This window comes from Trichoplusia ni, chromosome 1, assembly GCF_003590095.1.
Source record: "Trichoplusia ni isolate ovarian cell line Hi5 chromosome 1, tn1, whole genome shotgun sequence".
NCBI lineage: Eukaryota > Metazoa > Arthropoda > Insecta > Lepidoptera > Noctuidae > Trichoplusia > Trichoplusia ni.
Genome location: NC_039478.1, coordinates 20,232,232 through 20,250,537, shown reverse-complemented (window position 1 = coordinate 20,250,537; position 18,306 = coordinate 20,232,232). Strand labels below are relative to the sequence as shown.

Here is an 18,306-nt window from a genome sequence, read left to right as displayed (position 1 = left end):
TCTATTTTTATTTTATTGTGCTTTCAAATTCCTATTTTTTAGAACTAATAGAAACAAATCAGTCAGCATTTTCCTCTGTGGTGTATTGTAACCTAAATATGTCCGTTTCATAAATTCTAATGACTAGTTATTGTGGATTTATGTAAAACTGACGATTTTAAAGAACCTTTAGTAATTGTAGAGCAATTGAAAAAAGCCCTTTTGTTTTCACATTGCACTTTCGATTAGTAGAATACAAAAAAAAATCGGGACGAACTATTGAACTTCGAAACAGAATCTACATTTCTCAAGTAACGAATGTCAATGTTAGCGCACTATTGCACATGAAAATGTTATTTTATGAAAAGGTTCTTTACCTTTTCTGGAAGCAGTGCTTGCTAAGTAAAAAGATCCTTCTTTTGCTAATTAAAATTTATATATATTCTCTTTGTTGTGCATCAGCCAGGCATATGTCTTACATGTATGACTGTGCCAAAGTTTTACTGAAAAAAACACCGTAAACAGTTCAACTAAACGTAGGTATTTTGTGTTTCATTTTTTATAATTGAATAATGTATTTCAGTATATAATATATGATTCTACCTATACCAAAGGGATAGCATGACTATATACATAATAAAACCATAAAACTATGACCCTGGCTATAATTGATATGAGACCAATTTCTCTCACTTTTACATGTTAAACGGTGTAATGACGGAGCGTTTGCCTTTGTGCAGGTTTCAGTTCAATTCCCAGACGTTACAAAAAAAAGATTTTAAGAGAGAGTGTAGAATAAATTGTGTTTGTTAAAAGCTTTTATATTCTTTATGTTGGGCTAGGGCTCATCAAAAGATCGCGGTAGTTTGCATGGCGTTCCCGTGGTCCTTTGTAAAAGGAGTAAGGCATACCTCTCCGCCTTCTCTAGGGCAGAGATAGTTCATGAAGATTTCCCCTGATAAATAGGGCGTATTTTTCAATTACGTTCATATTAACTTTTCTACCGTAGATGATTCCACATCATCTCGAATCAATTTATGACTCATGTTCCTAAATAGTATTTCACTCATGCTTGGCGAAGGATTTTAATTCAAGTATTCATCAACAAGCTGCATCAATAAATTAATTTCATATTTTTTCTCTGTTATTCGGTTCCCATTCAGGTCATTTCTGGAATCCTATAATAACAAGTTTCTAGAGCAAATACGTTTGTGATGTCCACCTATTAGAACCTATTAATATTCTTAGTACATGTTTTTTTTCATAAAAATATCTACAGGTCTTCAAAACCTAACGGTATTCAAAACCGCGAATCTAAGTGACGTTATAGGAAAAAATGTAATGAGAAAATAATAATTCATCCAAGTCCACCTAATCTGATTACTTTCAATTTTGCAAAAAAAAAAACATTCGTGATCAATGACTATTAATTTCAATTTTTGTGATCTTCTACTTGACAGCCGGATCTTCGGCATTCAGACGAAAATAATTCAAATTATAACAAGAAAAGATTTTCAGGGCACAAGTAATATGTTAATTTACTATTTATTTAATATAACCTTCATTTATCTTGAGTACTAATTATAATGAAAACATATTATTGCTGTTAAAAAAAACCTATAATTAAATAATGCACTACTCTCCAAACCTACAGGAACGTAAATACACAATACATTAATAACAAAGAATAAAAAATCGCTATAATTCAAGCACAAAGAAAACACGCATATCTCCGCAATAAAATCACACGCAAAATACAACTTAAACAAAGGCCAACAAGTTCTATTTTACCTAAACACACAAGAAACTCTAGTTCTATTCTCAACCCTAACAATAGATAAACAAAACAGAATCAGGTAACTCTCAAATGCCCCCGTAGCATAAGCTATAAATTGCGGGCGGAGGCACACCAGACCACAGTAACGAACCCTCAACCGCCGCGCAAACATCAACAATGTACAAAAAAGTGCTATTACTATCTCTCTACCTAACATCCACATTGGCCGCACAAGATGACCTCGGATTTCGGTACATCACCAAAGTTTACGATGACTGCAAAAATAAAGATGGCATCTTACCCTGTTTGAAGAAAAAGGCGATTTTGTTCTTCGATCGGGCAGCAAGGATGCAAGTGATTCCTTTAGTGGATGGCGTTAATGTTGTAAAGACGACTTCTGTTGATACTCCGGCTATGAACGAAGTGGATATTGATGCTGTACTGCCAAGGAATCTGGATAAGAATGAGGCACTCACGGATATGCTTTGGGATCGAGTTGCAGCGTTCGCTAATTCAAGGACGATTCAGTTGTCGTTGCCCAAAATGTCAGGACATGAGTTGAACAAGGGTGTTGAAGAAGGTAATTATATTTTCTTTATTATTTGATGTAACTCTTTACTAAATTCTCTTTCGTTATTGCTATCTCTATCACCTCTCATAATAACTCGTCGAGTAATGATATGAAATTGATCTTCAACTGTTAATTTATTTTTATACCTATAAATGACAGTTTTATATTTTCTTTTTATTGACTTCTAGTAATATCTCTTCTAATGAGTTTTATATCATTTAGATTATAATGTAACCTCTGACATATTCTGTAAGTGAGAGTTTTAATTGCGAACCATCAAATGCTACGACTAATTGCTTTATAGTAAGTCTTTTTACTCTCTTTGAAAGATTTGCATGAAGTCGTGACTCCATCGGAGTTGAACTTGTGACCCCGCGAACCTTTGATCTACTCGTCACCGACTTAAACTGAATATGGATTATAATGCTTCGGTTAAACGTTAGAATTAATTAAAAAAAAAACACCACCTTTCCTTTCATTATCAAAATTAAATATTGTGATTTTCCCTTAAAAATTTATTTTAATAGAATAGCAGACAATCAAAGCACATGTTTTATTTCATTACTAGAATTTTTCATTTATTGAATCGCTAAATTCAATTACATACAGTTTAAAATATCAAGTATTTACCCATCCCTGCACCTACCAAAAAAACTATATAACCTTTAAAGCATTTTCGAACAACAGTCTTCCCTTCCTTGGCAGGCCTCGTTACAACAAACTACTGTCATTATAAATATACCTTTCATCGTAGATAGCTTGGTTAGTGAGGAATTGCGTGAATGATTTACTAGTATGTCTCATTAACATTGAAATATTCATCATATCGACAGGTAGAGACACATATTTATGTTAGAAATTATAGGATGCTGAAGATAACTTGAGTAGGAGGTTTCGTATTTCTAGGTTAAAGGATTTTTATGGTTCATTAATAACTGATAAACGCAGGAGAATTTCAATATGTATGTTACTGTTGACTCAAATAAAAAATTGGTTTCAGTCCAAGACGTAGGATGCTTTCAGTCAAAGCAAAATCGCGTCTTAATCTTTTGACTAATATTTAGTTACTTCAAACCATATACATTCGGCTTTGACTCAAACAATTTGATCAAACCGACTTATTTTCTTAAAAACATAAACCACAAATTAAAACGGTGACGTACAAAACGTGCAACAAATAGGTCTGCTTTATAATTGAGCAAAAAGTCACAGCTTAATTAAAAGCAACATCATAATTAATTTTAGGAGAAAGTCACGTCATTATGGACATACGTGATCAAAGGTTTTGACGTGATGACGGTGACCCCTGTCAAGATGCGTGACCTTTAATGAAGCAGAGTGAAGCTGTGAAAAGCTTTTAAAGGGAGAGCATATGATCGGTCAACAATTATGTTACAGGAGGTTAAAATGGATACAATAGGACTATGATTAAACTTTCTGATCTTCTTTCATTAACTTTAGATGAAGATTTGCACATACTTTTTCAGTTTCTAATTACTTAATCAACTTAATATTAATTGCTTTCTTCATGAATTTATAAGGGTTGGTGAGGTCGTGTGTCAAAATGAATGTATATGGAAAGATTTGAGGTAGAGCTTTGATGATACTTGTGTAGAGTAAAAGAAAAAGTGTTAATGACTTAATCTCAATTAATAATTACTAGTGTTAACAAACATTTCCTCTAAAATATATTTTCTAAAATAGTTAGAAACATAAGTAGTCGCATTAGTAGCACAAACTGTGTGAATGAAAAAGAATCTGAATTGCCTTTAATGCTATCTTAAGGAGCTTTGCGATTTGAATCAGAATTTATGTGATCATCTACTAAGACGCTTTCTCAGTTAATTATTGCAATTGAGGCCCTTTGTATGTCGAGTGAAAATTAAAGCCTAGTTTTTATTAAATCTAATACCATTCTTTTGAGGTATTCATTCATTCAAAACACATTTATTTTATGATCAAATAATGCTTGTCAAAAGTTGACAGCATATGAACGATGTGGATTCAACGCAAAATGTAATTAAACCCGAAATAATTTAATATTTTATCCATATAAATATGATGTCCCCATTATTTTAATTGTATTTGTGTGTTGAACTAATCAAGCCAAACTTCTGGGCAAGACCCTCAACCATTTGTTCCATCCAACATTTTATTCGTAACAATTTGTATTTTTATCTCCTTCTTCAAGCGCTATCAGTATAATTTCAAACGAAAAGGATACATAATATTCCAAATACTTTCAAGCCAACCTTTCCATGACCTTGAAACGTGTTACCTGAACCTCGCCGTACTGGGAAAATCTCCATATCTTCGGCATGTACTAAGATGGATGATATCCACGATCAAGATATTTATTACCGTGAAACCGTTTCTCATAGGCATTCTGTGTTGCGTTAAAGCTTATGTGGTATGCGTATGCAGTTAGGTATATGATTTATGATAGCTAGCTGAAAACGGGATGCTTTGCAATAATATATGATTAGTTACACATTATGTTTTTAGCGAAGTGTTTTTACCCTACCGTAATTTTATTGCAATCTGGTTCAGGCCCAAATGGACGGCAATTATACAAAGTTATCTGTAATATAGAATATGTTAGTTTTTAAACGATTTGGAAGTTAGTTATTAGTGCTTGTTTGTGAGAACCAATTAATTATCTATTGGTAAGTTATACGGGAAACTTGAATCGTTTTAATTTCAAATTTTGCAGAATTTTCCAAACGTCGACAAAATCCATAATAAAAATCTTGGTAAAGAAAACACCACTTCTAATCACAAACTAACAATATAACAAAAGCTTTCTTTCACCGATTTAACGTTACCATGGTAACCAAGCTATTATTTAGAATCACCATCATACAATATCATTATAGTAATCATTGTCCCATACTTCAAATGTGTTGGTTACAACCATGTGGTGTGTGTGTGTACTGTTTTCTATATAATAGCTATCACGACTTTTCTTATTGGCATCATTGTTATGATTGGGCTATTAAGATCTTCAAGACGGTTTAGAAAATCGATAGAATTTATCAGCCCTACTTTACAAGTTTCCAAGCTATGAACGTCCCGTCAAATCTCTTAAAAACCAAGTTTCTAACCATCTCATTTGATTTCAAACTACTTTTTGCCCCTTATGCAAACTAATGATACGAATTTTTGGTAAATCCATTTCATAAATCCATAAAATGTACTTATACAATCTCCTAAACTTGAAATCATGTGGGAAATGAGTCAAAATCATAAATACAATCAAGTTGAAGATCTATTTAATTTTGACCTCAAGACGACGGTAAAAGTAAATTTCTTTATTCCCAAGCTTTTGTTTAACAACTATTTTGATAAAAATTACATTCATCATAAAAATAATAGCCACGATCTCCTTTATTTACTCGTTTACATCAAAAGAACTTTCTTTTTTCGCGTGATGTTCATTTGCTTTGAGCATTACATTTGTGACTAGTTGATCTTTAACCCGCATAGCTTAATCGATTTTTAATACATCAACTGATTCTAGATTATCCATCATATTTTTATCACTACTATTAGTGGAAATTGCAATATCAGGAAACACAATATTGTGTTAACATCGCTTGATTACAAGGAAACTTAGTACTAATTAGCAGTAAAATGTATGAAATGATCGTTTTCCCCGTTACTAAGTTCGCGTGATATTCATAAATTATTGCCAATAATATGCACATGCCATCATTCTTAGGGTACCAGGAACATAGGCTTCCGAAGTCTACGTTGTTATTAACGAATCGTCAATACTAATTGGTAATTTATTTATCTTTCCTCACAATAAAAGCTAAAATGTATTAATTTGAAGCCGATAAGAGAAAATGAATTGTGTACCTTAAGCAAAAGTGGTTCCAAAAATATATTTTAATTTTAAATCTAAGTAATTGTACAATATTAGTTAAAACAAATACCCGAACAAATAACATAGGATGAGGAAACTCGAGGAACAAAGCTCATCACTTAATAATAAAGATGTAACAATACTAATAGATGACCAAACAAATTCCAGGTCGAGGGAAGATGAAGAAGATGATGGGGATGATGATGATGGGAGCAGCGATGAAGATGGCGGCAATGATCCCACTGGCGATAGCCGGGCTCTTCATATTGGCGGGCAAGGCGCTCATAGTGTCAAAGGTAATCATCATTTTATTAATAACCGTGTTTAAATGAATCCTCCCTAAACACTAATCTTGACTCAACTTAACTTTAAATTGATGTGACACTTAGGGTTATTTCAATTTGGATAGCCATTCTTGAAAATAACATTTTTTGGAATTCCCCATACTAATACGAAATGTAAAAACATTATAGTAACTTAAGCATAATTAATTTTAAATAATTACTTACACTTAGCCATCATTTACAACGGTGACTATAATTATCACTATCCACATATTTATATCTGACATTTGAATACTTATTACAGATAATTTATACTCATTAACGTATGTTGGTATCACGTAATTGTCGATTTTAGATCTAACTGTCTTGCAAGGCATTGTCGTTAGCACGTAAGGAGAGAGCCGTAATAAGTCTACATGGACAATTAAATCATAGGCCAATTGTAGTTAGCACGAATTTCGAAATATTCATATTTTCTATTAACACGAGAAATGGAGTAGATTAATAACAGTGTAATTATTTAGTGACCGTTAGTTTAAGTAGCCAAATTTTTGTTGATGATGAAGAAGAAAGTTATGAATCAGCATATTAAATAAGGAAGGGTATTGAATTCGACTCTGAGAATGTGTAGAAATAATACATTATGATTATTGCGTTGGATACGGATAATCAATTATAATGTTCTGACATATTCAAGTTACAATTGAAAACCGCAAACTATTTGCGATGACTGTGGTCAATTTGACTGAACTTTTACTTTTTGCTTAACATGTAACATTTTGGTATGTTGAAGACTTATTTGGAGCCAAAGAAAAATTTTGGAAAGAAAAACTTCCTTTCAAGAAGTATTACAAAGATGATATCATAAATAAATTATTTAAAAACATAAAATGTCATATACTAAAACACATTTTAGAAAATCCATATATTACTTGATCACTTTAGGCTTATAAAGCTAGGTGCAAAAGTAAAAACATAGTATAGAAAACCCTTGGAAACAAAAACAACTACAAATAGTAGAACATCATGCAAATCTACTAAATCACCGGCAATTGATAGACCATATTCAATATAACCCATACCATCTATTACATCTAAGACACAAACCCATTTTCCGTACTTTCATCTATCATCAATAGTACCCACTTACATGGTTCTCTTCCTATTTTGCGTACCCGTTTTTGCAGCATCAATGTAGAGAGAAATTTTCTAATTGGTAGTAATTTCCTTTCCCACCCTGAGTCGTGGGAATGAAGTATATGATATATGTGGGAATTAGCTTCATCTAATTGTCTTCTGACCTACATTCTATTGAATTAGTGGATCAAGTTTAAGCCCTTGGAATGTAAGCGTTAAGTGAATGGGTAATGAAATGAATAGAATTGAAATTTTGAGAGTAACGACAATTGTTGTTTTGTTGGTCATATTTTCTAATTTTATACTCGTTCAAGTATGCTTGGTATATGATGAAATGGTTTATCAATGGGAAAAGACTTACGTGAATTTAGAATCAAAATTGTATAGTTTTATTTTGGTTAGGGCATCCAACGCTGGATCTAAGCTTAATTTTTTTAATGAATATGTTTTGAATATAGTAGACTTTTATTCGTCTAAAATACATATATTTCCCTCGTTCCATTCAATTGTCTTTTAGTTCTGACATTGTTGTCTGGGTTTCATGTGAAGTTTAGAAATTCCTCATTTATTTTAAAAATGCAACAAAGCCGTTTATTTCAAAAGTTGCCCTGTAATACATTATACGCTTCCTTAATATTAGCTACACATCAAAATGGTTTAAACACCAGTAAAAATACTGATCTAACCATAGCGATAAAAACATGGCCGTTATGCATGCCAATTGCCAATAGCTGTTTGCTATGGTTTAAATTTAAATAAGGCATATGTTTAGTTGAAACAATTCTCTGGAATCCCCGATCATTATATTAAACTTCGACTCCCCACGGCATTGGCACAGACCTTGTGACACCAATAGAAAATGATACTTCATTGTGGCCAGAGGCGCTTACTTACACTCATAGCCTTACTACTTTGTGGTCGACAACTTAGCGGTCCCGTAAAGTTCGCAAAAAAAGACTCAAAAAATTTCCGATTAAAAATTATAGTCTTCCAAAAGTGCATCTAAACTGTATATAACTGTTACTCAAATTTCATTTGAAATATTAAATTGCAAAATAAAAAAAAAGAATAATGGAAGCAGCAATCAATTATGGTTATGTCAGGTGATCAATCGTATTGTAAAAAAATATCAACATCCGGTGAAACAAGCTGACAACTTAGTATAATTTGGGAGAAGTAATCGCTATAAGTCACAGAAATTTGAAATAATATGTGACCTGCGTGGTCTTTACTTGATTATGATCATTTTTTTATCAACAACCTACATCCTACAGTGATACTGTCAGATGCAATTTTCTCTAACAATGCAAGATCAGTCATATCCGCAGAGAAAGTATATTTTAAAGGTGATCTTCCTTTCCTTCTCACACAACCAATACATGGCACTGATGACAAAAAATCACATGATGTAGGTATTTTTATAACTACGAAAAAATGGCTATTAGCAATCAAATCAATTATTGCAATGACTGTCCTTTTCTTGATCTCTAAGTTATGGATTTTTAATTTGCAATACTGCTTATTTCAATATTAAGTCTCAATCGAATTCTTATGAGGGATTTGCTTAAAGAACTTAGTTTCTAACGCTACCAAAGAAAATTCCACAATAGTTAGAAAGGAGTTGGATTGGAATATTTCTAGTACATCTGAGTCACGATTCTAAGTTTACTTCACATATTTTGCTGGCAATTAAATTGATTGAGCCTATGAGCTGTGTTTAGATCGTTCGTGAAATTTCCTTTCAAATTATGAATTGTTATTTTGAATGTATATTTCTGTATTTTAAAGTGTTTCTAAAATATTATATCTGAGGCAACACAGAGCTTTGTCTTAACTGGCAGCATCGACCTGAAAATAACCCATTTATTTTTGTTTCACAAAAATCCATCAATTCAAAAACAAATTAATCAAACTTATATCAAACCATTCGATTATTATTTTTTTCATTTTAATCATAACAAATCACCTTTCCACTAAATTCATCATCTAATGATCACACATGATAAAATACCATATAATTCCACACGTTCCAGCAATTTCCCATTCACTCCAAATATGGTATTTCCTCAGTAGTCTATCATTGTCTAGATGACGATCTGATTTATCTTCAAACGTATCTAACAGTTGCAGAACAAAAACTGGCCGCACATCGATTAAGTTCACATTATTGTGATTTCTTATACCATGTAAACTGTGTCGCGAAGCTTTGCTAGTCAATGGTGACGATCGATGTCAAGGTATAAATGCGAATGATTTGTTGGCGTTTGGTGTTCGGTAATCAAATTAGGGGATGGGTGTGGTTGGCGATAGTCTCTGTTATAGTAGATTGAAGAAAAATAGGTGTAGTGATGTGTCAGTTTATGAACTTTTGATAGATTTCTTTTTCCTTATGCCAAAAATACTTTTATAGAACCAAATTTTGTATTTTACGAGAATTATAATTTTAAAGTAAGCTTTACACGACATATTCACGTAATTTGTATAGCATAACAGAAACTGAACAATTAAAAAAAATGCAAATTGATGGAAGCAAATTTGAAAGCATGCATAAAAAAAGGTCAAGACTTTCAAAACAACACATCCTTAAACCTCACAAAACAAATACGACACAACTTATCTTAAACAAACCCAACGCATCAGAATCACGAACTACCGTCCTAAATCTCATAGGAAAGAAAACAACACGAGTTGTTTCTACAAATGACGTACCAATAACGTGCCCGGTTAAAGATCACACGCAGAGAGTAATTACTGCGCAAATGTCACTTGTAATGCCATCATCTAGTGTCATTATCATCATCATCATCAAGTCACTGAGTTGGCACTTTCATGGTTCGATGCCTTACTTTTGTTTTGTTGTAACTAGTTCCTGTTCGATGATTTTGTTTTTAGTTTTGATTTTGGATGTTTCTTCATATTAGCATGGATGTTTCTTTTCTCCTCAATTGCGTGTGTTGAATTTCGAATAGTGATTCGGTGTATTTCAGTTACTTATTATGGCTTTTGACTTAGGTTTCGACGGTAGAATGTCGACTACAACGTTCTCAAAAAAGACACGTATATTAAATAACGGACTTTCGTCAAATATAGTGTAAATAAGATTAATAATGGGCATTATGTTCATTATATCTTGAAAGAGTATGTAAGATAGGTAATCGTGCATTTTCTTTTGCACTGTCTTCATTTTAGCCTCTACTTGGTTTATTGTAATTTAGATGATAGATTACTATTTTACACGAAAATTATTTAAATTCTTCGTGCTAGTGGGCCACTCGTTTTATTTCATAGACACTGCAATTAAAAGTTATGATCCGAGCAATTGCAATTTTATGCACATTATACGGATTTAAATTGGCCTTTCTTCTTGGTCAACAGCTTCTGTTATTTAATTATTCCAATCTCGTTTACACGAGTATTTTTAAGAATCATTATGAAGCCATTATTCTTCAATTTACGTATACTTTATGATATCTGAAACATCCGCACTTATCTATGTGAAACATTTATTTGATTAGACATTATTCGATGCTTTAGATGCACAGTAAGTTAGTCAACCAGAACAGAACCATATAACTGATGGGGATAAAATTTGCTTCACATTGCTTTATTGCCTAGAGTTACATCAAACCTTATCTTGATAAGCCTTCGCGAATATCTTCAATACTTACCAATCATCGAATAAAATCGAAAGTTCTATAGAAAACCATAGATCTCTGGTTAATACTCCACTTTCTCTGTACCGTTAATATCGTAAAATTGTTTTAAAATTGTTGCTTATAGATCTTTTCTTATGTGCATCACCAATCGATTACTATAAAGATTGCTCCAAGCACGCAATTTCAAGGTATTTTTAACTTAGTTTATTACATCCAGTTAAGGTTGAATAAATAATAGGATCATTAAAAGCTATTGTTGTCGGTAAATAAGGCAGGCAAAGCTTGGGCTTAGGGTTACTACATAAATGCAAAACTCTTGTAGTCAAAGAAGTCAAGATTATACTGGACAACATTCTCAATATCCAACACTTTACCAATTCCTCAGAGTTGTTGTAATAAAAAAGATAGAGTGTGAGTCCGACTCGCTGAAGATCAAAGCCTCAAAGTTATTTTTCATGCACCAACAAAATAATGACCTTAACAATAACGACTTCATGTTATGCGTATCTAACGTTCATGGTTAATGAGTCAAACAGACAAACAGAGAAATAGAGATAGACATGTAGAAGGACAGACAGTTGATCCTCCGTAATGGGGTTCCTTTTTACCTAAAACCTAAAAACTTTTACAACAGACTTTTCACCAGATTTCCTACCCAGCACATCTACTTCAATGACAAAGTAACACATAAGAAACTCAAACCATTTCATGTTGTTAGAGCTCCCCTAGTTACCATTTAAACATGACACAAACATCACAATAATTCCTAACTACTTGGTTAAACACAAATCATTATCATATCCCTTGTCCATTTGATTAACGTTCCAACCATTCTAGACCGATGCTGTCTAAGTCATAACGCTTATCTAGGTATGCTAGACTCTAAACTTTCTTCTAGATTAAGGGCTGTTTAGTTAAGTCTAATTAATGAGAAGCCTTATTGAGCAGTTAATTGAGCGGTTTAATTGAGTTAATTAGTTTGTGGCGGGTTAGAAGATGAAATTTTAAGATAGTGATTAAGATGTTTTTGAAGCCCTTTCCGCTCTATGCAAATTTAATTCTTGTGTATCGGTTTCATAAGTATTCAAGTCACATGCACTATTAGACCCACAAATGCGTGTTCGACGCTGAGATCAAGACAGTACTTTGAATTGAAACTAGATACTAAGGAAGGGAAGAATTACAGACTTTTTGTGAACTGGGTGTAGTTTTACGATAACGTTAATTTTGATTGTGTTAAGTAACTTAATGGGAGTCATTTTAAAGGCTGATGGGGTGGTGGCCAATTTGGGCTACATGAAACAAATGAGGTATCAAACCCGCAGCTTTTAAGTAGGTATGAAACATAATAGACAACTTTGTGGTTGTCTATACCACTCAGGTATCTGTGTTGTATCAGTTTCTATGATTTAACTTGTTTCAATTTTATTTGCAACAAATGAAGATCATAAAGGAAATAATGATATATAAATCTGTATACAATTTGTCTCATAAAAGTAAATGAAGCAAAAATACCTAGTTTGTTGGTGGTATACAAACCAGTCATAATAGTAAAGATATTCACTTAAGTAAATCACTTTGACTAGAAAGTAAGGGTCTCACGATGCAGGGTCAGGACAGAGAAAGCCGATGTATGGTATCTTTGTAATAATGTCATTAGGCAGTTACTTTAACGAGGGGCTAAGGGGAAGGAGGTACTGTGTCAATTTGACATGATTTGACGTCCGGTAGACCGGTATTTGGTGGCACTTTTGAACATTATGTGCCTTGATGTGTAGGTGAGTTGAGATAGGCAGTTTTGAGTAGATTATGGTGAAATATGATGAGCAGGCAAGTCGTGGTGGATAGAGAGTCGAATTGAATACTATATGGTAACGGAGTCCTTAATCATAAGCGCTGAGGTTGCGAGTCGAATTGACACTTGCCGTATTAGCTCATGGTTAACGACTCCGGTTATATTCGAAATTGGTCAGGCAATCCCGATACATAAGACAACAGTTACGTCTTTTAAATATGAATAAATATCAAAAAAGTTACTAGAAGTATAACGCGGAATAAGGCTAGACCAAATAGATTGAAATACTCCTAAATGAAGTTTTTATGGACCGAAATTATACTAAAGATAGTTTTGATTAAAAATATTCATTGTTTCGGACAAAAACCTGGTAGTCAAAAATAAAAGCGTCGATTAGATGATTACAATGATTGACTCTTCAAAATTGCTTGAATGCAATCCTGAATATAATATTCTGGCAATAAAACTAAACCTTACTTCACAAGTAAAACAGAAGCAAAAACAAAAAATACTTATCAACACCAAAATATTATTAAAAAAAACAACACAGTTTTTCCTAATTTATTGCTTCGTTATCGGTCGCGATAAAATACTGGGTCAGTAGTATTAGTACTTGAGTTTGCATTATTAATGTAGATGTAGGTCAAATCGTTTGAAGGCTTTTAACCTGGAGGTACCTTTTTGATATATTTATAAGATATGGATAGATAGAAAGATGTTATTCAGTCCCGGATAAGTGTTGTCGTTGTATTCCTGAATGTATTTCATTGGCATAAGCTTGTAGATATTCTATCCAACTGCAACAGGGTTCAAAGATGAGAATGTCACTATAATTTTGGATTATTGTAAAAAAAAATTGTCACAAAAACGCGTATGAGCTAAATTTTATCTCGAATATTTTATGGTGATTGAAATTGTTTAAAATAGATAATTAATCTTTGATTGTAAATATGATTTGATGTCACAAAAGTCGACAAAGATCTAAAGTCAGTGCTCTTTAAAAGTTCACTAATCAGCGATTAACTTGCCTAAACCAAAAATACTTTTGTGACATTGCGACATTTTGAGTGTTCACATATGAATGGTAGCAATAATAATTCACCTGTACGAAGATAGCAATAATCCTTCAGTAAAACAATATCGTAAACATAGATAAAACCGGCATAAACCTGGGCGGATATTTTGTCGGTCATAAATCAAAGTGTTGCAGACACGTCCTATTTTTAGGAGAAGAGCAAAACGACCGTATCTGATAACGCTGAATATAGTTAGATTTGAATTTGAAAGAAACACCTTTCGGTGATGTCACTTACTAGTCAATTTAATGTCTATCAAAATTAAAAATGTAATTACACATAAGGTCTTGCAATGAAATAAAAAGACAAGAAAAGTTAATTAAATATGAACTATTTCCGAGTATTTTTTCCACTTGTGTCACAATAAACTTTTTCATCGACTGAACTCCAACTAATATTCTTCTAACCAAAATTATCTAAATCAGTCCAGTCATTCTTGAGGCTAACAAACAAAAATCCTGTTTTATTACCTAACTTATTCCCAATTCTGAAAAGATTTTCACAGATTGACTTGGCCTGTTTTGCACTATGGCACTTTACAAAAACCTCTTATTACGATATAAATATCACTTCACCACCATAACTGGCGAATCCACTTAAGATAAAATATTTATATCTAGAAACTTTACAAAAATACCAACTTTGAGAACTACAACAGCATTTAATCATAAAGTTGAATGCCCGCTCACAGTAAACGTTATGCGGTTACTATGGTTGCGTCATGTCGTAGTTAACATTCGCAGCCTTGGGTGGCGTAGGGATGTCACCGGTTCGATTCCCGATCCATGCTTGAATATATAATGTAGAGTCTGCTTTAGTATTTGTTTTGCGAGAAGTATTTTTGCCCATATATGACTATTATTAAAAAATTAAATGTTTCTTTTGAAAAATATAATAATTCGCTGTGTTAAAAAAAAATGGATTGAATTTTGGGTTTGTTTAAGGACTCTAGCTGTCTAAAGTTAAAACCAAATAACGGCTCTATCAAAGTTTAATTGCAGCCTGATCATTGGTTTTGGAAAGCATGTGGATCAAATTTTGAAAATACATTTTCAAGTCATTGATAAGAAATGAATAAAAATATAAATAATTCGACATATTGACATCTAAATATAAATCTGAACAATTAATATTATAACCTGATATAAATCAATTAATAGTTTTACATCAAACGTTGTCTAACAATAAATATGAAATAATAACTAAACAATTAATTCTAATAATGTTCTAATCAAATCGTTTGATGTCTTGCCAAATGACTTGCAACCTATACCCCATAAAAATAGAGTTATAAATCCTGTGTTACACATTTTCAGTACTTATAACATTCCGTTACTAAGATTTTGAATCTTATCTATATGGTTTTAAAGGTTGGTTTTGATTGGTGTAGGGACGTGCAGGAATGTAATGTGTTTTGAAGGCATACGTCACCGACCTTCGGGGTTCCATTCTAACTCCGTTTGCCTGGTAGCACGCATTGTAATATGTGTCAGTGTTGCTAGTGTAACGAGGAGTTGCAATAATATATGGAAAAAAATGTATAAAGGATATTATAAGGAAAGTTTAAAACAAATTAATTAATTATATTATAAGTTTCGTAATAAAATGACAGGGGTGTGTATATCATAAATAAAAAACCAACTTCTAAATAAAAAAAAAATTGACAAAGGCCATAATTAAAATATTTCAGCACTTGAATGTATTCTATAAAATAAGAATGAATACCACTCAAAAAGTTACAACATAAATGTAAATTAACAAAAATAGTTCCGAAATAAAAAATACAAGGCACCCGAAGTATCCAAACAATTTCATGAAAATAATAGTTTTCGGGAAAATCGATTTATAAACCAGCAACACTAGTTTACAACAGGCAGTCATCTCGTTGCAGCGGGTCGCAACACCCGCTTACAAAACAAAGTTGAAGCCGCCAAAAATCGAAGTCGATTTACCGTCGACACAAGTAAATCTCGTGCGGCCTGTCTTAATTCAAGCCGCAAGAGATTTATTTACATCGATGGTAAAAGAACATCTGTTATTACCGGCTACGTAACACGTGGTAAAGGATTTTACTTCATTTTTATTTTACGTAAGTTGCGTGTTAAGTTGGCAATTTATTTTTTATTTCCGTTATGTTTTTTAAGCTTTGTTAAAGCTGATTATGTGGGGTTGTTATGTAGGTCGAGATTTCCCAGTTCAATTAAATTATAAGAAAACCTGTCAAGTGCGAGTGGGATTCGCGGCACAGAGTTCCGTATATGCAGATTGAAAAAATTGGTCATCCTTTAAATTTATAACAGTATCAACCGGTGTTAAAGCTTATTTTTTAATTAGGTATGTTTCATTACGGTAGCATAATAAATATATCGAATTTCGGTTCTTTTGATAATAAAAAATCCAGGTTAAGCACGGCCTTTTTCGTCCAAAGTTATTTTTCTTTAATCTATATGTATTGAACCCTCAGTATCGCGATTCTGATTCGCACTTGACCGGTTGAATGCTTAAAATAGCGTAAATCTCAGGAACTATTATCATCGTCTTACTGAAACACACACATATTATTTTAACTAACACATGCTCTATTAACCACTTTTAATTGACTGCACCATAATCACATAAACCCATATGTTACTATTGAAGCAAAGGAAAACATCAGATATTGATCAATGTACATAGGAAATGACAATCTCACAATATATCAGTTTTTAACAGTCATTCAGACCTTGGATTTTGAAAGGTGTCTACTTGAATTTAGCTAGGCCATTCACTTAGTGTGGATTTAGCGTCGAGTGTTGATTTAGGTTATAAATCCTGAGAATGTGAGTAGGATTAGCGACTATAGTTCCAAAAAGATAGTCTAAAGAAGATAGATAGATATCATAGAATATAGATATCACGACAGGCGAACGGTCCCGTTATTATTCTTTGAGTACGAAACTCTAAAACAGATTTGATACAGAGAAACAGACTAATTTTATGCGCGTCACAACTAAACCGATACCTCGGATTCATTGAAACTTGTAACACTCAATAGTCATAAAAAGGAGTATTTAAGGTACTTTGCGTTGCGACAGCTAGTCATTATTTATTAAAAAAACAACTCAATTTGAACTAAATATAAGTTATAATAAAACGGCAAAATTAAAACTCTTCAAAAATCTTAACTGATTATTTGTAGACCTGTTATCTTTGTTTCATTTGCGTTTGTCTCGCTATTCGTTTTTATCAACAAAATTAAGATCGCAAATAAAATAGTACGATAAAGGAGGTCATGATATACATACTTTTACACAGTTATAAGTATATACATCTGTTCAAAATTTATGTATAATCCTAGAATCCGTTGCAGCTTCTCCGACAGTTAAATCTATTCCTATAATTAAACCTAAAATGCATTCTAAGTCGGAAGCAACTACCTATCAGCCACTATTGCAATCGTTAAGGAAACAAAAGATACCTCTTTTATTCAGTCTTTTGACTTTTAGTGAACTTTAGGGAGAAGTAGAACATTATAAGGCAGCCAAAAAATAGAGTTCATACGATTTTTATTTTATTTTTTTCATACATACACACACACACACAGACATGCACACACACACACACACACACACCCATACACATAAAACACAAATGTGAGAACTGTGTGATAATTTATCTCATAGCAAGGAATAAGTCTCCGCAAGTTGATTCCGTCGTATCCTGATCAATTTTACACCAGTCAAACATTCGATTAAATATTAACCAAACTATCCTCCTTTCCAGATTGCGCTCCTACTCTCAGGCATCATGTTACTGAAGAAGTTGATGTCCAAGGGCGGTGGCGGTGGAGGTGGCCACGAGAGCAGCGGCTGGTCCTCCAGCGGCGGCAGCAGCGGCGGCTGGGACAGACGCGCGTACGACGATCTCGCTTACTCCGGTTATAAGAGGGAATAGGGTGGGAATGGGAAATGTGGTCCTTAGTTGGTAACGCTTGGTGTTAAGAATGTTTATCTGTTTTCTTGATTTTTGAGTCGCGGTTGAATATTTAGACGATGCAAAATTTTAACGAATTGCTTGAAAATCAGAAATAAAAGTTTCTAGAGTTTTTTGGTAAAAATCGTTAAAAACCGAAATCACAGTTAAAAATTGTATTAGAATAATAATAAATGAATATTAATGCCGTG

The 18,306-nt window shown here is 32.8% G+C and overlaps 1 protein-coding gene across 2 annotated transcripts; it reads left to right on the top strand.

Moving 5' to 3' along the window:
• Positions 1–1,675: 1,675 nt before the first annotated feature.
• Positions 1,676–18,197, top strand: LOC113498655. 2 transcript variants are annotated; one of them, XM_026878757.1, is made up of 3 exons: positions 1,676–2,336; positions 6,364–6,491; positions 17,906–18,197. In XM_026878757.1, exons 1-3 carry the CDS (start codon positions 1,934–1,936, stop codon positions 18,074–18,076), a joined length of 702 nt encoding a protein of 233 aa, XP_026734558.1. In that variant the 5' UTR covers positions 1,676–1,933; the 3' UTR covers positions 18,077–18,197. The 2 variants fall into 2 exon arrangements, 1 of the variants encoding a protein (XP_026734558.1); XR_003401033.1 differs by lacking the exons at positions 1,676–2,336; positions 6,364–6,491 and adding an exon at positions 16,200–16,232.
• Positions 18,198–18,306: the final 109 nt, after the last annotated feature.